The sequence below is a fragment of the Chrysochloris asiatica genome, unplaced genomic scaffold, assembly GCF_000296735.1.
Source record: "Chrysochloris asiatica unplaced genomic scaffold, ChrAsi1.0 scaffold00002, whole genome shotgun sequence".
Classification (NCBI taxonomy): Eukaryota; Metazoa; Chordata; class Mammalia; order Afrosoricida; family Chrysochloridae; genus Chrysochloris; species Chrysochloris asiatica.
The window spans coordinates 25,159,228-25,186,146 of NW_006408520.1; the positions used below are offsets into that span (position 1 = coordinate 25,159,228).

Below are 26,919 nucleotides of genomic sequence, written 5' to 3' on the forward strand. Positions count from 1 at the left end.
TACACTGTCTCTTCCCATTCATAATAAATATTCACATGTTAGGCAGCTTTTGGTATTCTATATTCCTTTATGACTGACTAATATTATTCAAATTTTATTAGATGTGAATAAACAATTCTTGTCTCTGAATCTCAGTCCAGAGATTGTGGCAGGTGAGGGAAACCACATTTTGTCATAACTTAAAGACTCACTTCCATCCTTCTGGAACAGGCAAAGTTCAAATAAAATCTATAACACACATCACAATTCCATTTTGGTAGTATTCTTTCCCCCATAGTGTTTTTCCAGTTTTGTCTAGGTATAGTTATCAAGTTGTTTCATAGTTACATCCAAAAGTAAGGTGGCATTGTAATGACAAGATCCATTAGAGAAAAAAAACACATTAAAAATGTACATTTCCCAAAATGAGTCAGTCGATTTTATTCATTTTACAATATGCATGATAATAAAAGGCCAATATACAATGCTCTTTATAAAAAGAGCAACATATAAAAAGTGTTAGATAAAGGCGTGAGATGAATTTCAGTTTTAAATGACGCTAATTCTTTGTGATCTCTGAGAACTCATCTTAATCACTGAATAGGTGCTGAATGTTCTATGTTATCATCATATCTAGAGATCATGCAGATGGAGGGAAAAACAGCTTTTTGCTTTGGATCTTTTTAAAGTTCTACAAAGTGTTTTAAAATCAATTCTAAAAATCCAAATCTGCACCTCTCCCCTCCATCAGAATTTTTGTAAGTAATGAAGAAATGTACCCGTACAATAGCACAGCAGCTAGGGAAGAGAGAGGTAGATGAGGAGGCCATCTGCTCACAAGGAAACCTCCCCCACCCCAAATATTTCTGTGCATGGAACACAAGGCTTTTGTTAGCCAGCTGTAATTAGTTGCAGAGTAGAAAAAACATTTTGGAGTGGAATGCACAGAAACATGAACATCATAAGCAGCCAAAACCAAGTACATTAATAAGTCAGTTCTTAAAGAAACACATATGAGCACTGTACCTTACAAAATTATTCTCACAGATACTGAATCCAAGATTATACAACAGAAAATATTTTCATGTTTAACATTTAATACAAAGAAACCTTAGCAAATAAAAAAGGCTTTGATGAGAGACAAGAAGATGACATTTTAGAGAACACATTAATTTTCAGGATGACCCTGAAGGTAAAATCTCCTAAGTGCCTGGCTCTTACTCTATGCCAAGGCTAAAGGCAGGAATTTTCTCAGGGGTCATCATTGTTGTTAACAAAAGACCAGATTAAGGAAAAGTCAAGCAATCTGGGAAATAAAGTAAAAATAATTTCAAAAACAAATTCTGCAAACACAATGTACCCTGCCTTAAAAAACAAAAATAAAAAAATCCAAGATCATTAATGAATGACAGTGGTGAGTATACATCATAGAAATTTATATTCATGAGCTTAGGATCTTAGCCATAAACATCAAAACAGGAAGTCAGTTACAACTGCGCAATGAAGTAATGGACTAAGGAAGGGAGAGGAAACGCATACCCATACTATCTTTAACGTGAAAATCTCCAGGTAGGGGTTCAATAATTTCACGTCTCTCAAGTCACCCTTGATTGTAGGTATGTCTTGTACAGCACCTCCGTTACTTAAAGATCTAATGGAGATTCTGTGCTAACGCTTTTTACCTACTTAATTTAGGGCTAGCCACTGAGATGCTTTAATAGGACATTTGATTACGGTTAATCATAATCATTACCCACTTCCATCGTCCTATTTTAGTTAATTTTACTTCTCATTTAAACTTTGGAAGTACACTTAAAAAAAAATGATTTTGAGACATGGGATTTCTTCTCTGGGTCAACATTTATCTAAGCATGTCTGCAAACGTTCTGTTACAGGGAGAGGAAGAGTGTTAAGCAAATTCTCCTCGACAATCAGACAGCTACGTTTCAGGGACTGACAACCTTCCAGCTCAGGAGGAAGTGTTTCCAGGTAATTACCAATGAGCTCCAGATGAGTAAGGCTCGACAGCTCTCCCACATGAGGGGACAAACTCATGAGGCTATTTTTCCCCAACAGTAAACACTGCAGCTTTTTGCACTGAAACAGCCCATCTGGTAGCATCTCAATCTGGAAAGGGAAAAGAAAGAAGCCAGTAAACCTGGTTTTTGATGCTCTATGATCATACATTTATTTGTTTACATCCCATCCTCCTTCCAAAACATCTCAGGAGGTTTAAAAACCAGCTATTGAAAAACCCGAGTCCTGGTGTGGCATTCTAGAATAAGCACTGGACAGCCAACCCCAAAGTCCGTAGTTCAAACCCACTAGCTGTTCTCAGAAACCCTATATGGGCCACTATGAGTTGCAACCAACTCGATGGCACACACACAACTGCAACTGAGACTGTATGGAGCACAGTTCTACTCTGACACACATGGAGTGACAGTGAGGCCGAGCTGCCTACCAATAACGATGAATTTGAAGTAAATGAAAAAGTCAAAGACAAAAATATGGTTAGGTGTTATTATCTATCCAGAATTGAGGCTAGCACAGAAGTAGTGCACCATGAACATCTAAACCTTTGCCAGGTAGGAAAAACCAAAATCTACTGCCATTTTGATTTCAACTCATAGGACAGAGTAGAATTGCTCGGTAGAGTTTTCAAGGTTGTAAATGTTTACTGAAGCAAATGGCCTCATTTTTCTCTTGCAGAGTTGCTGGTGAGTTTGAACCACCGACCTTCAACCCAGTACTTCAAACAAATCTCTATACTTTAACCAGTGATTCTTAACAAAAACTCATCCAGCTACGTTGTCCCTAAAATACAAAAACAAACCTGTAGCTAAGGTGAATCCCAATTATTCCTAAGTCCTAGATCAGAAATAAATTGCTCTCAAGGGTCCTCATAAAGTTTACTATATAATCTAATGAGCAACATCCTCCAAAAACATCCTGAAAATTGACAGTGTTTCTCAGACTAGACTGAAAACGTTTTTCTTAAAAACAAAACAAAACAAATCTAAGATATGATTATATATATAAACATTCCACTCCCCTATATATACACATGAATCTGAGTATTTATCCTTACTTCTTGTTCTCTGGCACTTTCAATTAAATAATTCATGTAACAAGGAAGGAATTTTAAGTATGATAAATAGTCTGCAATTATATCGACCCTTAAAAGCTACTCAACTGAATTGCTGAATTGTCTATGATAGGTAGATTGTATGTGAATTTCTAAGGGAGCCACAGTGCAGACATGAAAGGAGGTTTACTGGGAAAAGTCTCTAGAGAAGACGTGGATACTGACAATCCCTGAGTCCTCCTTAGATCACAGAAAGGTAAATTTGGGCCAGACAAAGCTGGACTGCACACTCTTGACCACTTTTCCTGAGACAAGTACTCCACTCTGTGTTATGATTGTTGTTAGGTGTTGGCAAGTCAGTTCTGACTCATACCGACCCTATGCACAACAGAACAAAATACTGCCCGGTTCTGCGCCATCCTCAGAATTGCTGTTTGAATCCATTGTTGTTGCCACTATGTCAATCCATCTTATTGGGGGTCTTTCTCTCTTTTGCTGACCCTCCACTTTTCCAAGCATGATGTCCTTCTTTAGGGAATGGTCCCTCTTGATAATGTTCAAAGTATGAGAGATGAAATCTAGCCATAATGGCTTCTAGGGAGCACTCTGCATATACTTTTTTTTCCCCTAAAGTTTTTATTGTGATTTAACTGATAGTTTACAGGGTAGATCATTAATTTTACACTCAACAAATCAAATTTTCTTTCATTGTAATGATTATAATCCCCTCAATATACCATCAGTTAACAGTATTTACTTCTATTTGGCCTTTAAAAAATTTTATTTCAATGGACACAAAACGCACACACACAAATATAAATCCATTTAATGTCCAAAGGGCACATTTTGCAAGCCAGCCTCCTGCCCACAGCCTTTCTCATTCCACGGGTCTAGAGTCCTCAGCTACTCTTTCTCTACGCCATTGCCTCTGATTCTGTCTCTGTTGTTGCCACTTTTCTGGTTAGGATCCCACGCTCTGTTTAAGCTTTTTCCTCTTGATGGTCCTAGGGTCCTCTGTTCCTGGAATTAAAGATTAACTACCTCCCCCACCCCCATTTTTTTCACATCTTCTATCTTTGCAGATGTGACAATCGCAATTAGTCATGATAACAATTACTACTGAATCAAAAGAATCCTACCCCTATCCTCCCCTATACCCTTTCACCAGATTCATCTGGACAAGAGGAAAGTTATTCAGTGGGGATTCTACACTACCCCCCTCACTCTAAAACTAAGCACACTCATGAAAACTTGTAAGCCAGACACTTCATGGCTTTATAGTCCCCCATTTTTGGTAGCCAATGCCTAAGTTGTCCATCCCTATCAACCCTGTGTACTGAAGGGACAGGCTTGATCCTTGATATGAAGAATCTTCCCTTTCAGTTGGAATTTTGAGCAACTACATCTATAAGCAAAGGTCCAGTTAATCAAATTGTAGCTTCTTGTATCAAACTTCTTTATCTTCCTCTGGTTAAGTTTTGATCAGCAAGCCATCCAAGCGAGGTCAAATGGATACCATCTGCAATGGTTGGGCTCCCTCACATGCCTCCCCCCTACTTCAGACCAGCTGGTCCCCAGTAGTTCAGTCAGTGTTCATGGGTTGGAAGTTCACAAGTCTCCCTAAAGTTCAGACCAGCCAGCCCTTCCTCTTCTATCATCTCAAGGTTGATGGGTGTCTATGGAACATGGCCAAACTCAGTCCATGTCTTCACTGCTGTATGTCCCCCACTTCCACTCACAAGCAGACCAGGTGATCGCCAGTGAACTTACAAGATTGCTCATATATTCTCTTTGAGTTTCAGTCTTGGAAGTGGGTTTATCCTGATGGGTGACTTTTCTTGCCTTGAACACTGTCAGGTGAACAGCGTGATGGATCTTTTAACAACCAAGCAGTCTGCTTTTTTTTTTTACCTTCTTTCTTTTTCCTGCTGGTCTTTCTTTTAAGATATTTCTTCTGTTTCTCTAGCTGCTCCTCGTTGGTTTGCATGCCCTTTCAAGTGGGAATGTCCCACCTCAGAAAGTCCTGGGTGGGGCTCAGGATTCCACCTAAGGCCCTGTTCTTCTTTCAAGACAGACTTGTTAGTTCTTCGACAGTCTATGACACTTTCAATATTCTTCGCCAACATCATAATTCAAATGCATTGATTTGTGGGACCTAAAGAAGAAACTCCATTTTTTACTTTGGCCAAAGCACGTCTCCCTGTCTCAGGAATGTGCCTAGTCAGCTAATACCAGACGGAGATGACCCCCTCCTTCTACAAGCTGTCAAGAAGAGATAAACATTCCTGACAACCCCAAGGATAGATAATGTATGTCTTCCTTACCCTAATCAAGCTGCCCAAGCTACGGATAATGGCCAATTGGATTGTGTTACCCTATACCTTACTAAATGTAAACCAATCCTAGAGAAGTTAAGTAGAAGACCCCCGAACCTGTTTGTAATCTCTATAAAAACCCCACTAACTAGGAGTTCAGGGCCTTTTTCCCTGAGTCCGCTGTGTCGGATACAGAGAAGGCCCGGGCTCGAGCTTGAATAAACAACCCTTATGTATTTGCATCAGCGATGGCTCCTTGGTGGTCTTTGGGGACCCTGAAATCTGGGCATTACAGATTCTTCTATGGTTTTCTTTTTTCCTTGTACAATTTTTTCACTCTGTAGTTCTCTAGATTTTTATAGTGGGGGTGCAGCGACATCTATGCAACTACAAAACAATGGCGCCTCCTTGGTTCAGGCAGGGGCCTTATTAGTAACAGATGGAAGGAGGGCTCTGAAGCTCAGCCTGTCCCTCTACTAGGCTGAGAGAGACCCCTGAGCTAGCTTTCTGCTGGGTGACAGCTTCCAGAGCCATTCAGATCTGTCTTACCACCTCAAAAGATAAAATGTTCCCCTCAAATGATCACACTGCATCTTAATAGCTCATTATGTTAGAAACTCCCCCCTCCCATCACCGCACACTCACTCAGTGTGACATCCTTGAAAATACACATAATGAACCAGCATTCAATACAGATAATCGCTGCATACCAAAACAATAGGAGTAAACAAAGGAAAATCATTTACCCTTTCATTTAATTCTCTTCTCACGAATGAAGATGGAAAACCATGCAGATGTAGATTTCAATTTGAGAAATGAGACAGAGAGGTGAGGCAGAGGAAATGTAATCCCCTTCTCTAAAGCAACCCATGCTGTGCAGACTTCTGTTGCTCAGAGGTAGGGTCAATAATGGACACATGGGGGAAACAATCAGATTGAGCAATGTGCTCAAGACTGCTGGTTGTGTGTAAGCAATGAGTTTGATCAAAGTGGCTGATAAGAAGGAAGACCTGGCTCATTTGCTTTCAGTTAACATGTGCTGAGTGCTTACTTATGTCGTATGTACCAGGCTCCAAGTTACTGGTGGGGATAGAGTGCTCCCAAGGCAGATGGGTCTTCAAAAGCCCTTAGTCTAATGCAGGGTTTCTCAGTCTTGATATTGCTTGGTATTTTGGAATAGATCATTCTTGTGGGATATTGTCCTATGCATTATATGCATTATAGGATGTTTATCAACATCTCTGCCCTTTACTAGATGCCAGTGGCACCATGATCCAGTTGTGACAAGCAAAAATGTCTGTAAACATTGCTAAATGTCCCCCGAGAGGGGGGGTGGGGTGGATATTGTCCCCAGTTGAGAAGCACAGTCTAATGGGAGAGAGAAACATGCAGTCATTAGACAAAGCATTAGTCTGTAATGGGTGCTGCTATCCACCACCGCAGGTTGGTTTGTGTACTATGGTGGATTGCACATTGCTATGATGCTCAAAGCTATGTCACAGCATAATTGGTACAGGCAGTTCCTGAATTATATATGAAATCAGTTCCTAGGTGCATCTTTTAGTTGAATTTATAGTTAAGTTAGAACAGGTATACATGGTTCTTATTTAGTTTTACTTTAAGAAAATGGCCCTGGTGGTTTTGCATTGGACTGCTAATCTCAAGGCTGGCAGTTTAAACCCACCAACCACTCTGTGGGAGAAAGATGAGGCTGTCTTCTCCTGTAAGGATTTAGTTTCTGAAATTTTTTAGGAGCAATTCTACTGTCTCTTGAGGGGCACTATGAGTTGGAATCAACTTGATGATAGTGGGTGGGTTATTGTTGCTGTTAAGTGGTGCTGTTGGAGTCGGTTCTGACTCATAGCGACCCTGTACAGGTTTCCAAGGCTATAAATCTTTACAGGAGCATAAAGCCTCATCTTTCTCCCGCAGAACAGCTGGTAATTTCAAACTGCTGACCCTGAGGTTAGCAGCATGATTCGTAAGCACTACGCTACCAGAGCTCCTTCCAATTCATAGAGTTCTTGTATAGCGTCTCCAAAGAGTGCCTGGTAGGTTTGAATCATCGACCTTACATTTAGAAGTCCAGTGGGTTAGTGTAAGGAAAAGAAGCCCTGGTGGTATGCTGGGTTAAGCACTGGCTGCTAACCATAAGGTCAGAGGTTCAAACCTAGCAGCCACTCCTTGGGAGAAAGATGAGGCTATGGGCTCCGATACAGATCAACAGTCTTGGAGTCAGCAGTTTTCCTCTGCCCTATTGGCTCACTGTGATTGAAATAGACTCAATGGAAGTGGTTTTTTGTTTTTGTTTCTTTTAGTACAAGAAAAGACTCAAAGTCTTTGCAATAACATGTTGTTGAGTAGTGGTTGGTTTAATAGTTTCAAAGAGAGGGCAAATTTATATAACTATCAAAGGCAAGTCCTGATGTGGCACTGTAGGGTAAGCACTGGACTGCTAACTGCAAGATTGACAGTTGTAACCCATCAGCTGCTCCTCGGAATACAGGGTTGCTATGAGTGGGAGTCCTGGTGTGGCGCTGTGGGTTAATGCGCTAGATTGCAAAGCCGTTTGAACCGCAAGGTCAGCAGCTCAAGCTCACCAGCTGCTCCTTGGAGACACCCTATACAGGGTCACTATGGGTTGGAACTGACTAGATTGCACTTAACAACAACAATGAAGGTCAAGTACAAGCTATCTGTAAGTCAAATGTCCCTAACCCCAGGACTTTTTGTATTTCAAATACCAGCAGGGTCACACAGTATGAACAGGTTTCAATAGAGCCTCCAGAGTAAGATAAAGAAGAAAGACCTCACAATATACTTCTAAAAATTATCCAATGAAACCTATAGAGAGCAATGGAATATTGTCTGTGCTTACTTTGGAGTAGTTAGGGAGGCTCAATTGCTAGAGGAGGACATCATGTAAAGAAGAGGACCAAAGATGGGACAGGAGACCCTTGGTGAGATGGATTGGCACTATGGTCTTAATGATGGCTGGAACACACTGTGATCCTGAGGATGGCTGAGGACTGGCCATTTTTTGTTTTGTTGTACAAAAGGTCTCCATGAGTCAGCATCAGCAAGATGGCAGCTAACAACAACGGGTACTATGAAGAATGCCCAAACCTGCGCTGTATCAGCGAATCCCACATTTCTCTCCTTTACTAACTTCCAGATTCCCAGCAAGGAGTGAGTAAATATCCATTTCTGTCACCTTTCTTCTGTCTGACTATTAGCCCTACCTTGTCCTCACCAAAGTCCCTTCAAATCTTTGAATGTGTGATTTTAGAGATTCTCTGGATAGAAGAGGGGATTTCAGGAAGCAATTCCAGTGAGCCCCTGGAGACAGTCCTTTAGGCTAGAGGTTGCTATAAGGCCCATCAATGTTGCTCCCATGATGGTGAGTCAAGGGTTCTAGTTAGCTGTGGTTAGTAGCAATACCTCCCAGGTGCCAACTGTCTGTCGCAGGGGGCTTTCACTGTCACCATGAAGCCTCAGATCACCTACACTAATTCAATTCTTGTAAAGGAAGCTGAGAAGCTTTGTAAGAGATTTAAGATTTTCCATCACTTCAACAATTTTATCCTGAAAAATCTATTTACAACTTTAAAAATCATGTGCCTCATAGTTTACAAGTATACCACACACATTTTGCATGTTGTTGGTGTCGTCAAGTTGGTTCCAGCCTATAGTGACCCTGTAGAGGGTTTGCATGGAGTGGCTGATGAACCTGAATTGCCAACCTTGCAGTTCAAACCGACTTTGCAGTCAAGCGCATTAACCCACAGCACCACACCAGGACCCCACTTTTTGTATGGGCCAATAAATTCAATAAAAATTTTTAGTCAGCATTTATACCTAAAATTCATTCAGCATGCCCTTCTTTAGACTATAAAATATATGAGCTAGAGAGGGAAACAAATATCCAAGCGGACCATTAATTTCTTCTTACAAATCAAAAGGAAAGCTTACAGACCTACTAGGAAGATAATAAGAAGCACTGTTGATGAAGTGGGTTAAGTGCTGAGTCATTCTAAAAGGTCAATGGCTCAAATCCAACAGCTGCTCCACAGGAAAAGATGAGTCTGCTTCTGTAAAGATTTACAGCCTTGGAAACCCTACGGAGCAGTTCTATGAACTGGAATTGACCTGTTAGCAGTGGGCAGGTAAATAATAAAACTTTCTGGTCCTTATCAGGAGTCCTAGTGTGGTGCTGAAGAATCAGTACTGGACTGCTAACTGCAAGGTCAGCAGTTGACAAATCATCAGCTGCTCTCAAAAACCCTATACAAGGACACTAGGAGTTGGAACCAACTGGATGCAACATAAAAAGAGCCCTTACTCTTAGCTTTCTAGGGCTGCTGTAACAAAGTACTAAAAATTGGATGGCTTTTAAGAATAGACATTTATTTTCTCATATTCTGGATGCTGGGAGGTGAAACTCAGGCTACAGACTATGTTGTTTCCTTCTGAGGACTATTAGGAAGAATTTGTTGCAGGTGTCTCTCCTAGCTTTTGGTAGCCCCAGGAGTTTCTTTGTTTGCAGCTGCGATATCACATGATAGACTTCCTTTGTGTCTCTTCTCCTTTATGTAGGACACCCATCATAATGGACTAGTTAAGTGAATATACCTTCAAAGAGCTTATTTTCAAATAAAGTCACATCCACAGGTGTCAAGGGTTAGGATTCAACATATCTTTTGGGGGACACAAATCAATCCACGATGTTGTTGCTGTTGTTAAGTACCACTGAGTTGGTTCTGACTCACAGCAATTCAGCAATGGGTTTCCAAGGAGCAGCTGGTGAGTTTGAACCAGTGACCTTGTGGTTAACAGTATAGTGCGTATCATACAGCACCATACAGAACTCCTAATCCATGACTGTTGTTGTTGTGTGTTGTCAAGTCTGACTCACAGCAACCCTGTATAGGGTTTTTGAAGAATGCCTGATGGGTTTGAACCACCAACCTTGTAGTTTAAACAGATCTTGAAGTTCAGTGATTATTCTCAGTGTCAGGCTAGGACTCCATGACGCTGTTGCTGCTAAGTGTTGTTGAGTTGGTTTAGACTCATAGAGACCCTGATTGGGTTTTCGAGATTCCAGAATCACTGCAACATGCAAGTCACCACAGTATGACAAACTGACAAATGAGTGGTGGTTATGACAGATATTAATAATTAAATGTCCCACTGTTTTTCAGAAGTTGGGATCTCACTTGAGAATCCTTCTTAATATTACTGTTATTGTTATATGCCATAGAGTCAGTTCTTACTCACAGTGACCCTAGATAGGGTTTCCAAAGAGTGACTTGTGGGTTTAAACCGCTGACTTTGCAGTTAATATTGGGCTTATCATACAGTGCCACATGAAGACTCCATCTCAGTATTAGATTTCCTTAATTTTTGGCCAATGACACATGCTATCTCAAGACGTGCTGAATCCATAAAATCCAAATCACTTCAAGAAACAAAAACTGATTATTTCAATTTCTAAGTAGTGATGACAACAATAATAGCAAGCACTGTCAAAGTAGCAAAATTCATAAGGAATTTCTACATTATTCAATTCTGGGTATAAATCTTAGAATTAAGTGAAATTTGTTGAATGCATGAATGTGGAAGTTGATAGAACATAAATTGTTGTTGATAAGTGCCATTGAGTCAGTTCCAACCCATAGCGACTCTGTATAGGGTTTCTGAGGAGCAGCTGGTAAGCTTGAACCACTGACCTTGCAGTTCAAACTGGCTTGCAGTCTAGTGCATTAACCCACAGCACCACACCAGGACTCCAATATAAACTTGACTCGTTCATAAAATTTGGGCCAACCAAAACCTGTTTCTACTGAGTAGATTCTTACACATAGAGGTCTTAAACAGAACAGAGTATAACTTCCATAACCAGTTTAAAGTTAAAATACAAGATTGATTGATTTAAAATATATTAACTGTGATGTTTACACAGAAAATGGGAAAAGGGAATAAAGAGAACTAACAGTCATTGGGCAACTTGTTGTTATTGTTAAGTGCTGTCGAGCAAGTTCTGACTCATAAGTGACCCTATAGAAGGTTTTCAAGGAGCAGTGGTGGGTTTGAACTGCTGACGTTGAGGTTAACGGTGCAGTGTGTATCCTAAAGGACCACACCAACACTCCACAACTACTATATGCTAAATGCTTTATATTCTTTTTTTCTCCCATAAACCCTCCATGACAACTCACTTGTAAGTTACATGAGAAACTGATGGTCAGTGTTTTAATTTGTCCCAAGTCATTTGTCTAGTAAGTGGGAATTGGGTCAGGCTCAGAGGACACTTGTTTTTGTTGTTGTTAGTGCCATCGAGTTAGTTCTGACTCATAGTGATCCTGCATAAGGCTTCTGAGGCTATAAATCTATTCAGGAAGAGAAAGCCTCATCTTTCTCTTGTGGAGTGGCCGATAGGCTTGAACTGCCAACCTTGTGGTTTGCAGTCCAGTGTTTATTCTACAGAACCGCTGAGCAACCCAGAGGGCACTCAGTATGACTTAAAGTCCATTTTCCCCTTACATGATACACTGTAAGTATAACAAATAGTAGGCTGGCTGAATGAAGAAAAGAATGGATTAACTTACGTTGTTGTTGGTCACAGCAAAGTACTGCAAATTACTCAGATACTGGATTTCTTCTGGGATGAAGGTTAGATGGTTATAGCTTAAATCCAAATAATATAGTTTGGTGCATAGGAAGAGCTGCAGGGGCAGATTCTCAATATTATTATGGTCCAAAGAGAGCTGCTCTAGGTTAGATAAGGCCCCGATCTGGGCAGGAATATAAGCAATGTTATTGTGCCATAACTTTAAGCAGGAAAGATTCTGTAGGTGCTGAAAGCTAATGATCTCTTCCACAGTTTTCAAGTTATTTTCTTTTAGGTCTAACTCATGCAGATTGTTCAGACTGAAAATGGAGTGTGGAATGCGTTCCAAGTCACAACTGATCAGCTCTAGGCTTTTCAGATTGACCATCTTTTTCAAGTTGTTCAACACAACCAATTTGCTTCCCTCATTATCGAGGGACAACTTCTGCAGTGAAGGCAGGAGGTCCGTCACAACTTGTGGGATCCGGGAGAGGCTGCTCTTCAAATAGAGAGTCCTCAGGTTTTTTAAGTCCTGAAAGCCTTCCAGCTGTGTGGTACTCAAGTGCTCAGGCAGGACACAGCCTGACAGATACAGTTCCTTGAGATTCTTCAGGTGAAATACCCAGCGTGGGATTTTTCCCATGTCAGTAAATTTCAGACGTAGGATTTTTAAATTCTCCTCTAGAAAGGCAAGTGCAGGGTGGTCTACCATCAGAGAAGAATGGTACACATGAAGCTCCTTGAGGTTGACCAGCTGTGAGACTGTGGAGGGCAGTTTGACCTCAGGGATAAGCTCCAGGCTTAGAACTTCAATTTCAGTAAGCTCAAAGACATTGTCTGGAAGACCATTAAGCATGAAGAGATGCAGTTCTACCTTGTCCTGGGAATTTTTCACAAGTTTACTTTTCAGTTTCTCAACGGTCCATTCATTATTGAGGTTGATCTGTTTCAGCTTGTTCTCACTGACCTCCGACAGGAATATGGAGAAGCGTTTAGAATAAAGAGGATCATACTGATCAGCCAAATGAAGGATGAAGGCAAAGTCGTTTTTGACATCGGGGATATCACTGTAGTTGCTTTTTTCTCTTAATGCCTCGAAGGAATATTGCTTCAGGGAACTTCTCAGCATCCACCACAAGCTGTAGGAGGAGGTGAAACCATAAAGTATAACCAAAATGACATAAAATGAAGCCAGGACTTTAAATATTTCTGCTAAAGAGTAGACACACTGATAGCGTTTATATCCAGTAAAAGCCTGCACATCAATAGAACAGTCGATTTCAAGAGTAATATAGGATAAAAAATATGGAACATAAGTTATGATGAGGACAAACAAAATAACCTTGACGATTATCTGCTTCAGATACACTCTATAAATGATATCCTTCTGCTCCACGTGCAAACGGAACCTTTTCACTTTTTCAAAGATGGCTTTGGCCTGCTCTCCCTCCTTCTTGTCCAGGACACTAGAGGTAGGGCTTTCTATACCAGCCGACTCCAAGCCTGGCTGTGGGTAGGGCAATGACTGCTTGTTGGAATCGACTTCGGCTGAACACCCTGAGGAGGAAAGCAAAACCTTGGACTTGGAGAGTGTCAGGGGTCTCACTGACTGCTCGGCTACTGTTTCTGATAGGGCACGGGTGGTCCATGGAGAATCAAAGCACTTATGAAGAATGGCCACAAAATGTTCTAGCCTGGAACTGGTACTGGGATAGTGAAGCCAGAAGTTGCTGCAGGCTGCAAAGATGAGCGTGTGCAAGAGCACCAGGTAAGGGAAGAACTTGGCGAACCAGTGGAGCTGTTTCTCGTAACAGACGGCATCGATGTAGGAGTACTGCTGCCGGTGGAGGTCATTCTGGATTCTGAGGGGGAGCGGGAGCGGGGCTCCACGGTCAGATGACGTGTTCATGCTGGCTTTCAGGAGGTCCCAAGGCACGGTGCAGTGATTGTCGAATTCCACCTTACATGGAAGACAGCACAAAACCCTGCTCTGCGTGAGCTGGAGCGCTCCAGCCAGCACAGCCACCAGCAGCATGATCAGAGTGATGTAATACCAGAAGACGTCCCACCATGGTTTTAAGATGTGATAAGATGACTGGGCATCTGCTAAACACTTTAGCTCTGTTAGTGTAATCATGACTTTCACTTGTAGGAATCCAGAAACTGGAAGAGGAAGACAAAAGAAAAACAACTGAAGCAAATGCCAAGAGAGAAGCAGTTAAATCAAATGCTTGCACATGCATACCCCACCCAATTTATTTAGCTCAGGGGATAGAAGCTAGGGGCACATATGTCTTCTGACTTCACCTGAAATTTCAGGCTATCCCAACTCTGCACCATATAGAGCCCTTGAGACAGGAGACCATGTGGTGAAGGACAAACGGGATATGTAAGAATGCATAAATTATCTGTCTGAATTTTCACTCCATGCTGGATTAATCTAAACTAGGAAGCAATATTTCTTTACGATATTAGGAAAACTTCTTGCTATGCTAGCTACAAGTTTCTAACAGTTAAAATTTATACTCCTAAGAGGTCTGTCCCATGCCTCACCCCCATGTTTGAATCATCAACTACAGTTTAGAGCTGTAATTAAAACAAGGAGTCCCCTTTGAGGAAGCACCACTTTATAAACTTATTCCTTAAGCTTAGAGTTCCTCACTAATTCTGTGCTCCAAAAAAATGTCATTTAATGCATTTTCTCCTTTTCCTTCCAAGCTCTTGCTTTGTAATTTAAGCCATTTGTTCAACTTAGTGTCCTGGCTGTGTGTGTGTGCTTAGAGTGTGCTGTAGGATAAGCACTGGACTGCTAACCACAAGGTCAGTGATTTAAACTCACCATCTGCTCCTTGGAAAACCTATACAGGGTGGCTGTGAGTTAGAATCGACTCAACAGCACTTAACAACTGAGTATTTAAAGGTGGGAAGAAATACTAATGACTTAAAAAGGGACACAGTGAGAAACTTAATTAATATACTGTGGGAACTCTCTCATATTGTTAGTTCAAAGTATTAATAAGATAAATGATGAAGGGCATACTCTGTTACTAAATGAGTTTGCTGTCACAAAACCATGATGGATTTTGCATTCTATATTGAAAACTGTTTAGACAATCTCCTAGGACTTTTTTTTAACCTTATAGAAATCAATCTTTAAAAAAAAATTTCTAATTAGTATAGCTGTTATGCTAAAATAGCAATGATAACCTTTGGCCATGTTAACAGGTGGACCCAGATAAAGCGGTCACAGTCCTCATTGCTGAGTTAGAGATTGAAAATTAAATGTCAACAGGATAATCAGGAGATACCTCTCTATAAACTATTCTCTACAGAAGAATATGGTACTTGATCATGTTCAGCTAAGATGACAGCGGCCCTGGGAATTAATCTTTACATTTTTGTACAACCACCTCAAGCATGAAAGAATCTCTGTTCAAAAGGCAGAATCAGGTGGTTAGATGTTTTAGAAAATTATGTTCTGAATGAACCTCAGGCAGTGTATCCATGGTGTGAAACAAGTAAACACCCCTGTCCTCAGTAGGAATTAAGGGAGTAAAATGACTACACATTAAGGATACTGCAAAGGTATTTTCTTGCAATGGAGAAGGAGAGTGGACCACATAACCTCTAAGGACTCTTCCAACTAAGTTTATGGTTTTATTTGTCCTCCCCAAGGTCTTGAGAGTTAAATTCATCTAAGACACATAACTGATATTGAGAAACAATGTAGAGTGACAGTTCCACAAGGAATGCAGTGTCACTGAGCCATTTTGTAATAATTAACAAATGAGAACCTAATTTGCTATGTATGTTTTCTCAATGAAAACACAATAAAATATTAAAACAACAAAAACAAAAATGGAAATATAAATATATCAGCAATGACCAAATTTATGTAGTTTAGATATTTATACTTACTATAATAAAAAATATATCAAGTAAATTGAATATGCTTCAATCAGGAGGTCTACACCTTTTGAAATTTCTTAGACACACCATCTCCATGTTTGTCTTCATTCTATGAGAAAACACAGATATCTTGAAATAATTACAGTCAATCAAAGAAATGAACAAATGAGAGTTACTATCTTTAGAGACTCTCTGTATTACAAGACATGATTTATCAAACAGAGGCCAGTTCATGTTTCACACTGGGGCCTGTCTGGCAAAACAGATGAGCCCATATTCGTTCCCTGAACTCCCTTTCAATTACAAAGACATTTCTATAGAAATTTACATGGGACATATTTTTAAATCTGGTATCAGCAATATTTAGCTTTTTTATTTTTTTGAAGCAGTCTACATATGTTTATGTCTCATTCTGTCCTCACATATAGTTGGTCTTTCTTGCTTTTATGAGATGGCCTGTCAAACAATTATCAAACCACATGATTTGTGTTCCTTTCATGGAGTCCTGGTGTAGCGCTGTGGGCTAAGGCATCAGACTGAAAAAAGTTGTTTGAACTGCAATGTCAGCAGTTCAAGCTCACCAGCTGCTCCTTGGAAATCCTATACAGGGTCGCTATGGGTCAGGATAGCACTTAACAACAACAACTAGAAATCACACATATTCCTATCAACTAGGGAGCCTCAGGTCTCTTAAAATTCAGCCAATCAATTTTATTAGAAAAAGCAAAAACTTTTTTCAGATACAGCTCAGAAATATGGCTGAAATTCCCTGAAATTATGTTATTTTAAAGACACAGCTTTACTTTATTATTTTTTTTACTTTAAAGTTTAACAATAGCCATGCACGGACTCCTGGTGTGGCGCTGTGGGTTAATGAGCCAAACTACAAAGCTGTTTGAATTGCAAGGCTGGCGGTTCAAGCTCATCATCAGCTCCTTGGAAACCCGATACAGGGTCGCTATGGCTCGGAACTGACTTGACGGCACACAACAACAACATGCCAAGCCTACTTCAAGACATCATTTGTTGATAGTTTAAAATCACAAATTGATCAATTGAACTGTGAGAAAATTCTGAAATATTCTAGCATTTTTATTTGGCTGTGAAATTGTATATTCAGTGTCTGCATAACCTCTAAAAAGTTGCTGGGAAGTTTTTTGTAAATGCTGTAAAAATACAATCTTTTTAATGCTTCACTGCTGTTAAGTGTTGTCAAGTTGGTTCAGACTCATAGTGACCTTATAAAAGATTTCCAGGAAGCACGCTGGTGGACTTGAAATGGTGACCTTGAGGTTAGTAGTCCAGTGCTTATTCTATAGCTTTAATAGATATGTGAAATTCAGCTATGAGTGGTGGTGGTGGTGGCGTGCTGTGGAGTTGGTTCCAACTCATAGCAAGCCTGCATAGGGCATCCGAGGCTGCAAATCTTTACGGCAGCAGAAAGCTTCATCTTTCTCTCGCAGAATGGCTGGTAGTTTTAAACTGCTGACCTTGAGGTTAGCAGCCCAACTCATAACAACTATGTTACCAGGGCTCCTTTCAGCTATGAGTAGATATTCCAAATTGTATTTCAGATATTTCTAGCAAGAATTTTTGGGCTTTGTAATCTCAAAATAAAAAAAATATTGGGCATGTCTGAAATTTACTTTGCATTTGCCAATCCCAGTGGCACTAAGGAGCCCTTGTGGCACTGTAGAATAAGCACCTACCACCAGTCGCTCCTTGGAAGAAAGATGAGGCTTTCTGATCCTTAAAGATTTGCAGCCTTGGAAACTCTATACAGGTCACTGTGAGTCAGAATTGAGTCAATGACAGTGAATTTGTTTTTTCCAGTTGGGAGAACAAAGCTTGTTTTATAATGATCATATTTTATGCAAATAATGCATGTTATATGTTTGGTCTGGTAGCGTAGTGGTTACGAATCGGGCTGCAAACCTTAAGGTCAGCGGTTCGAAACTACCAGCCGCTCCGCGGGAGAAAGATGAGGCTTTCTACTCCCGTAAAGATTTACACCCTCGGAAACCCTGTACCGGGTCGCTATGGGTCGGAACCGACTCGATGGCACTTAACAACAACAACAATATGTTTGGTCATTGGCAATTCTCTCCTCACATCCCTCCACTGTGACCCTGTGTAGGGTTTCCGAGGAGCAGCTGGTGAGATTGAACTGCCGACCTTGTGGTTTAAGCCGACCTTGCAGTCCAGCGCATTAACTGGCAGCGTCACATCAGGACTCCAGTTGGTAAGTACACTGTGCTAATTTTTCACCTACTCCTCGGAAACCCTGTACAGGGTCGCTATGGGTCGGACCCGACTCGACGGCACTTAACAACAACAACAACAACCTGTAAAAGAAAGCTGGCATAGCACTTTTAGAAAAGACCCGGGGGTGCGTAAGACATGGTTTGTGTTACTTGCTCAAAGGATGGTAATCACCATCCAGTAACAAATTGTTTTCTTGGCCAGAAAGGACAACGAACATGTGCAACAGCCCAGCAGTGCAGTCATAATTAACATGGCTCTGCTGGAGTATGTTTTGTACTCACAATGCATTTCTAAAAGATTTACAGCATAATACATGACTGTATTTATGTGCGCTGAGCATGACAAAGATATCTGAATGTGTGAAGTCTTTTTCTGTGGCACTGTACCCGTCTTATGCCAGAAAAAAACCTACTGCATTATTCAAGAATGCCACTCAGCCATCACAATCTCTCTTACATAATGGAGTTTCCATTAAATACTACAAATACAGTTTCTACTTTAAAAACAGTTTCTCGGTAAGAAAAGAGCCATGAACTTCTAACTGATGGTAATATTTAAAAATAATCCTAATGACAGACTATTATGAACATAGTTGTCAGAAGACCACATCTGAAATATAAGTTTGTGGTATTAATTCTAAAAGAAAAATATTTCCAAAGAGCTTTTCCTATTCATCTTTTTAAAGACTATACATTTTTATCTCTCATCATCTAATTTAATTTTTTGATGAATTCATAAAAAAAAACAAAAAAAAACAAAAAAAACAACTAATATCTGCCATCCTTATTTCAAAGTACTCAATCACATTAATTGGAATCCTGGTGTGGTACTGTGGGTTAATGCACTAGACTGGAAGGTCGGTTTGAACTGTAAGGTTGGTGGTTCTTGGAAACCCTACGCAGGGTTGTTATGAGTCAGAATGACTTGATGGCTCTTAACAACTTAACTTACATTAATTTGTCTCATACTTGTGACAACAAATTGAAAGAAGTATTTTTCTTCCTCACATTTTATCAAACATGGACAATAAGGCCTAAAGTAGTTACTTTATTCAAGGTATCAGAACCATTAAGAGATGAAGTTACTGCAAAAATCTCGGTCCTTAGACTCAAATCCCAGGCTTTGTCCACTACAGACCACACTGCCTCATTCAATCCACAGTCTGAGCTCTCTCAAAACCTAAAGTACATGCCCATTATGCAGCTCTCTTCCCTATCTTGCCCCAGCATCTTCATTATAACAGTTCCATTCTATTCTTGAAAAACAGGAATTCAAATGGTATAGTTTTTTGCAATGTCTTCAGTTATACAGTATATAATCTTTTTTTTTTTTCGCTAAATAATTTCTAAAAAACATTTATGACCAAACTACCTAAGACCACTGCCTGCTCCTCGGAAACCCTATAGAGGGTCGCTATGGGTCAGAACCGACTCAACGGCACTTAAAAACAACAACAACCTAAGACTTAATATTTAAGTATATACAAACTGGATTAAACACACATGAAAAGTCTTAAGCATTCTTCTGCATTATGATACTAATTTTTTCTTGAGAACTCAAGTGCTTAACCGGCAAAGAAGACCATAGTTGCCCTTGGTCATTACTATGTTTAATACTGTTTGTGTGTCTAAGAAATTTTTTCCATGCCATATTTTAGCAAACAATGAGGATTCAATCCAAATCAGATCTCTATTTCTAACATACAAATGGACTAAATTAGATCAAAGAAACCAATGTTAAAAGTAAAGGATTTTATGGTCCTAATCTCATTCCTTTAGCTTTTTAACATCATTAAAATGTCATAAAGCTTTTTAGAACACATAAATTCATTTGACAAGTTCACCCCAAATTCTTTAGGACTGGAACAACAATACTCAAGTTAGGCATTCTAACTTCCCAGTAGTCTTTACTTTGAAAGCATTTCCAAATAACCAGTAAAAAAAATAAACAGATGATGATCAGCTGGTATTTAGAGTTATTATATGCTGAGAACTGGATACTACTTCAAAGATCTCCATCTCTGACTCCAGGCAGAACTATAGCCAAAGTCTTCAAGAGTTGTTTATTTATTTATTTTTATTTTTACACTACTCTTTTACATATAGGACAGAGAGGAGGCTTCTGCTCCCTTAAAGTTTTACAGTCACAAAAAACCCCCATACAGGGTTGCTATGAGTTGGAACTGACTCAACAGCACACAACAATGCTCACTTAAAATTGATTTAAAAATCACCTTGTATCTTTTCAAAATGGTTTGTACAACTTCTCATCAAGATGTCTCTTGAGTCTAACATCTTTGTTCCTATTTCTGGAAAAACCAATGCTTCAGTACCTGATTCTTTTATTTTCTTTATACTAAACCAACTGCCATCATATCAAGGTGCCTATGGATGGAGTCAGACCTCCACCTTTTGGTTATCAGTCAAGTAAATTAACTGTTTGCATCCCTAAGGTTGCCCTTCTTTATACTAAACAAGCCCCATTAGCCGCTCTTCAGAGATCTAATGACAAGCATTTAGCATTTCTCAAGCATTTAAATGACCACTAGAAAGACACCTGATATATTAGTTTCCTTAGGCCCCTTATCAAGCATTTCAAATCTTGTAAATATGCTGTTTCTGTTAAGGGTTGTCAAATTAGTTCTGACCCATAGTAAACCTGTAAGGGTTTTTGAGGCTGTAAATCTCTGTGGGAACAAAAAGCCTCACTGGTCTCCCACAGAGTGGCTGGTGGGCTCAAACTGCCGACCTTGTAGTTTCGCAGTCTAGTGCTTATCCTAAAGAGTCACTATACTCCCTTGTCAGTATGATGTTATTATTAAGTGCTGTTGAGTAGGTTCTGGCCCATAGCAAACCTGTATAGGGTTTCTGAGGAGCGGCTGGTGTGCTTGAACTGCCGAACTTGCGGTGCAAGTTCATTAACCTTTGTAGTCAAGCACATTAACCCACAGTGCCACACCAGGACTCCAATGGTGGTGGCGGTTATGCGCCATGGAGCCAATTCCGACTCACAGGGGCCCTGCACAGGGTTTCTGAGGCTGTAAATCTTTATGGGAGCAGAAAGTCTCATCATTCTCCCCTAGAACAGCTGGTAGTTTCGAACTGCTGACTCTGAGGTTAGTAGCCCAATTCATCACCTTCAAATAACAAACCTTCCCAAACTTAGTGCATAATCAAACCCTCAAACAGAAAGAAAAGCTTTATCTTGTAAAGAGTTTCTCTAAAGTAATCATCCATAAAAATCACCAGGAGAGCTCCTGAGGACTCAGTGGCAGGCTCCACCCTCAACGTTTCTGATTCCTGAGGTCTGGGTTAAGCCTCCAGAATGTGCATTCTAATGAGCTCACAGTTAATACTGACACTGCTGGGCCAGGGGCTCCGTTTTCAGAACCACAAACTTAAAACAATAGTTCTGTCTCCACCTAATTCTAGGGTCTACTCCCACAAAGTGATTTAACTGGTCTAGATGAGGCCAGAATTCCCACCCTCACAAATCTCCTCAGAATATGAAAGTTCACGAGACTGAATGGCAATAAAATAAAATATGTGGGGAGCTACTTACCTTTTAAATCTTCTTGGAAATTGCTCTTGATTTTTAAGGTAAACCCCATTAGGATTACCCAGACTACTCTGTAGAGAACAGTTGCACATGTTTTCACCACAGATGTGGTAAAACTTATGTGAAATTGTTCACTACAGATAAGTAAGCATAAGTAAGCTTGTGCTCACCTTGCATACTTGGTACTCTATCCCTGTCAGGGAGTATACATTTGGAAAGAAGCTTTGATCCTTTAGGAAGGTGCTGTGGGGTTGGGAGAGAGACAGATGCCAGCAACACCTAGAAACAGAATCATTAAGATGGTGAGAAAATGTAGAATTATTCTACAGATTAGAAAGCACAAGTAAGTCTTTGCTACCTTGCTTACTAAGTAGTCCAGCATTGCATCTTGTACATGAACCCTTCAGAGTTGTGTAGGAGAGGAAGTAGTACGTCACTGACCCATACAGATTTGCAGGATAGATTTAATAAGGGGAGGGATTTGGAACAAGGGGCTCAGCCGAAAGGCTATTAAAATCATGTGTACATGAAACAACCAGGGTAAATTTTGCTGTAAGTTTGTAAAGAAAGAAATGAATGAAATAGTCACTGCAAATAAAAAGTTCAACACTGCCTAGTGCCTTCTGATCAAAAAGTCCAGGGACAGGCAGGAATGAAATGGATACCGATTTTGAAACTATGCTATGACAGACATAACTCATTTCTTTGTGCTTTATTTTGTTTCTACTTCACAGACACTACATTTTTTTTTTTTTTACAAATTGAAGGTCTGTGGCAACCTTGTGTTAATCAAGTCTATCAGTACCATTTTTCCAACAGTATGTGTTAACGTTGTGTCTCTGTGTTACATATTGGCAAGTCTCAGAATACTTCAAACATTTTCATAATGCTATTGTCTATTGCACACTTAGTAGATTACAGCATAGTGTGAACATAACTTTTACATGCACAAGGAAACATAAAAAAAATGTGTGACTCACTTTATTGTGATACTTGCTTTACTGGAATGTGTAGAACCAATCTCACAATATGTCTGAGATATGCCTGTTTCGTATTTTCTAGTTTCTAGCACATTGTTGCTGTTGTTGCTAAGTGCCAGAGTCAGTTCTGACTTATGGCGACCCAGTATAGGGTTTCCAAGGAGCGGTTAGTGAGTTTGAATTGTGGAGCTTACTGTAAGTCTAATGCTGATCCTGCAGTACCATACCTGATTCCTTCTAGCACATAGTATAAAATAAATATTTGGATAGAAATTAATTGAACAAACAAAATGCAGGAAAAAAATGAGCAAGACAATACTGAACACACGACATTTGAGATGTTTGCTTTTGTTGTTGTTAAGTGCCGTCGAGTTAGTTCTGACTCATAGCAACCCTATAGAGGTTTTCCAAGGAGCGGCTGGTAAATTTGAGCCTCTGACCTTGCGGTCCAGTGCATTATCCCACAGCATTGCAGATTATATACAATGTGATAGAGCTTCTCCAAGATGGAGGTTATAACTCAGCAGATACGGGGATTTTGAAGGTGTTTTTTTTACTTCATATGGTGTGGCTGACACAAAGATGGCTGGAAGCTCCAAAATGTCCTCCCTTATCCAAGGAGCTCTGGTAGTGTAGTGGTTACGAATTGGGCTGCGAACCTTAAGGCCAGCAGTTCAAAACTACCAGCAGCTCCGCGGGAGAAAGATGAGGCATTCTGCTCCCATAAAGATTTGTAGCCTCGGAAACCCTGTACAGGGTCACTATGGGTCAGAACCGACTCGATGGCACTTAACAACAACAACAATCCATGAAGCTGGTAGTTGGTAATAGCTAACTGTTGGCTATTACTCCTTTCATATAAGACAGCATATGACGGCTTCAGTGTCCTCACACAACATGGTAGCTGGGTTCTAAATAGGTACATCCTAAATACACTAGTAAAAGCTATAGATCACTTAGAACATAGTCTTGGAAGACTCACAATGTCAAGTCCATCGTATTCTACCGGCCAATTTCAAGACTCTATCCCTCAATGGGAAACAGACTCTATCCCTCAATGAGAAGAACAGAAAAAAGAAAAAAATTTCAGGCACCTTTAAATCACCATAGTCCAGACTACCAGCCCACAAATGATTTGCATTCCTTCTACATGCAAAACACATTTACCCTCTCCCAAGTCACCTATAAGTTACAACCCATTACTGCATCAAGCTTAGGCTTGAAGTATAGAATCTTTTCATGTTAATAAGATCCAGGCACAGTGACAAATAATGATCCTCCCTCAAGTGAGGGTGAGGATCCTTGGGTGAAGTTACTCAAATACAGAGATCACTGAACTGATAAAACAACTTATTTGCTCTATCACCCAACATGGAGTCCTGTTGTGGTGCCACAGGATAAGCACTGGACCACTAACCACAAAGCTGGTGGTTCAAACCCGCCTGTCACTCCCTGGAGACCCTATACAGGGCCACTATGAGTCCGAACCAACTTGATGGCACTTAACAACAACAACAAAATCACCCAACATAAATTGTAAAGGTAGGAATAGGTTAGCTACATTAGACACTCATGTTTAAACCATAGGGAAAGACGAGGTACACAGCAGTCACTGGCTCTCAGTAATTTTGCAGCAACTTGGTACATGTTGCCAATTTCTTGCTCTGAATTTAGAGAATTATTGTTGATTAGGATGCAACTCTGTTATCTGAGAGTGGATACCACTGAATCTTGGCTCTATACTCTAAATTCTGGGCACAGCATTCTGAATCATCTTTCTTTTTGCATAAGAAATGACCTGTGTTTGCCTTTTGCACATCAAGAATGAGATTACAGACAGTTCTTTTAATTTTGAGTTATTTCAGTCTCTTTTAAGAGAGTGGTCAAGATAATATAAATCTGCTAAAAACTTTGTGGATTTCCTATGAAGCTTATTGTGGTTTATTCCATTAGATAGAAACTATACTCACAAATTTTGTTGACAAAAATATGCCAACAAATTAACTCCTGTCTACTCTGGATTGCAAGTCAGGATGCTATGAGACAACATTCTTAATATTCTTAGAAGCCCTTCCATCTAGCTGAGACAGTTCAGGTAGCATTGACTTAAATATATTTAAAATCTGTATAAGGGTCTTACTTTTATGCCCTAGATTTGATTTCTACACCAAGATCAATTTTCACTGGCAGTACTTTGGACCTGAAGCCTCTCTCACTCTGAATATATTGACTGGGTAGAGGCAGTTCCTTCTTTAATTCAATTTCTTGAATACTTTACTCAGAGGTGGCTATAAAAAGCCAATTGCCACTTTTAATGCTCTGTTGGGAAGTCTATGATATAGTCACAAGTTCATTAGGTTTAATTTCTATCTGCCATGTTGCTGTAGGTGATAGATTTTCTAAATTTCCTGTCAATAGAAAACAAGGGCATCCTTTTACAACTGCCAAAGAAATTTCCTCACTGCCATTGCACACACCATTTCAGTCTTTTTCCTGCCCTTCAGGCCTTCATTGCAACCTGGTCCCAACGCTAATGCCATATATTTTAGGTTTTTCTTATGGCAGCATCTCACATCTAGGAACTGATTTTCATTTTTTGGTTATTTATTGCTGTGTAAGAAACCAAACCAAGACTTAGTGGCTAACATAATAATTCATCATTTGTCCTAATTTTGGAATGATCTGGCAGTTCCTCTGTTTCACATGGTATCACTGGAAAGCCCAAAATGCACTAACCCCATGGCCGGCAGTTGCTGTTGACTCCTAGCTAGGAGTCCAGCTGGTTCTATTGGACAGGGATCTTGTCTCTTCTCTGTATAGCTGGTTAGGCTTCCTCATAGTGAGGTGGCAAGGTTCTAAGGAGAATAGTTAAAGAATGCAAAAGCAGAAGCTACAAAATTCTTAAGGCCCAGCCTTGGATATTACTTCATACCATTTCTAACATATTCTATTAGTCAAAAAAGTAGTAAGGCCAGCCCAGATCCAAAGGGAGGCCAAAACAGCCTCCATCACTTCCTGGGATAAATTTGCAAAGCACTTGCAACCATCTTTAATCCCCTGTAGGAAGACATGAGCACATAAGTAGTAGATGTTGTTGTTGTTGTTGTTGTTAGGTGCCATTAAGTTTGTATCAACCCATAGCGACCTTATACACAGCAGAATGAAACACTGCCTGATCCTGGGCCAACCACACTACTGTTGCCACGCTTGAGTCCATCAATGCTGCCACTTGGCTAGTCCATCTCGTTGGGGGTCTTCTAGTGCCACCGAAATGAATTAATTTTGTTGGAAGAAGTTAGTGATTGCAGAACAAAATCTATATCCCCTAGATAGTACAAAGGGGATTCAAAATGTTTGTGGAGAAATTCCATTATCATTTAATTTAATTTTTCCATAAACTTTTTGAAACATCCTCATACAGGTAGACCCTGACCTTACAATATATTCAAGCTACGATGAATTGCACTTATGACATGTTTTTCATATCATATCATTGTTGTTGTTGTTAAGTGCCGTGGAGTTGGTTCCGACCCATAGAGACCCTGAACAGAGTTTCCGGGGCTATAAATCTTTACGGGAGCAGAAAGCCTCCTCTTTCTCCCGTGGAGCAGCTGGTAGTTTGGAACTGCTGACCTTACGGTTCACAGCCCGATTCGTAACCACTATGTGAACTACACACCATGTTGCGGCAGCTAATCTGCTATTGTTTTCATTCTCATCTGTTCACTTGTAGAAGTCCGTGCTATGATTTACAATTTGTAACACTTCCATATTGCAGGCTATGGCAATCATAATTTAATAAAAAACCAAAAAGGCTTTTCAACTGACTCCTGATAGGGTGATTAGAACAGAACTCTGCCATAAGTTGGAGACACACCTGAGGAAGGACTGTCAGGTAAGGAAAAGTAAAGGAGGACAGAGAAGCAGGGTACTTCTAGACACAGAAATCAAAGAGTTTCAAGGAAAGAGTCTGACATCATGGTTAAATTAACCAAAAGAGAGAAGAGAGACAACTACCATTGTTGGAACAGAACATGGGAACACGGAATGGTTTAAAATTAAGAAAGGTGTGTGACAAGGTTATATTCTTTCACCCTGATCACAATGATCTTTACCATGTGTTTATAATTCAGAATGTTAATCTTACCCTTTGAATGCTGGTCAACTGGAAACTGCAATTCGTTTCTATTTGAAATATTCCTAAAGAGAAATCAT

The 26,919-nt window shown here is 40.0% G+C and overlaps 1 protein-coding gene across 1 annotated transcript; it reads right to left on the reverse strand.

The window, feature by feature from the left end:
- Nucleotides 1–1,797: 1,797 nt before the first annotated feature.
- Nucleotides 1,798–26,919, reverse strand: LRRC8B (leucine rich repeat containing 8 family, member B). Its single transcript, XM_006830977.1, has 4 exons — nucleotides 26,852–26,919; nucleotides 15,911–16,010; nucleotides 11,991–14,155; nucleotides 1,798–2,106 (listed from the first exon to the last, which is right to left on the reverse strand). Exons 3-4 carry the CDS (start codon nucleotides 14,127–14,129, stop codon nucleotides 1,834–1,836), a joined length of 2,412 nt encoding a protein of 803 aa, XP_006831040.1. The 5' UTR covers nucleotides 14,130–14,155; nucleotides 15,911–16,010; nucleotides 26,852–26,919; the 3' UTR covers nucleotides 1,798–1,833.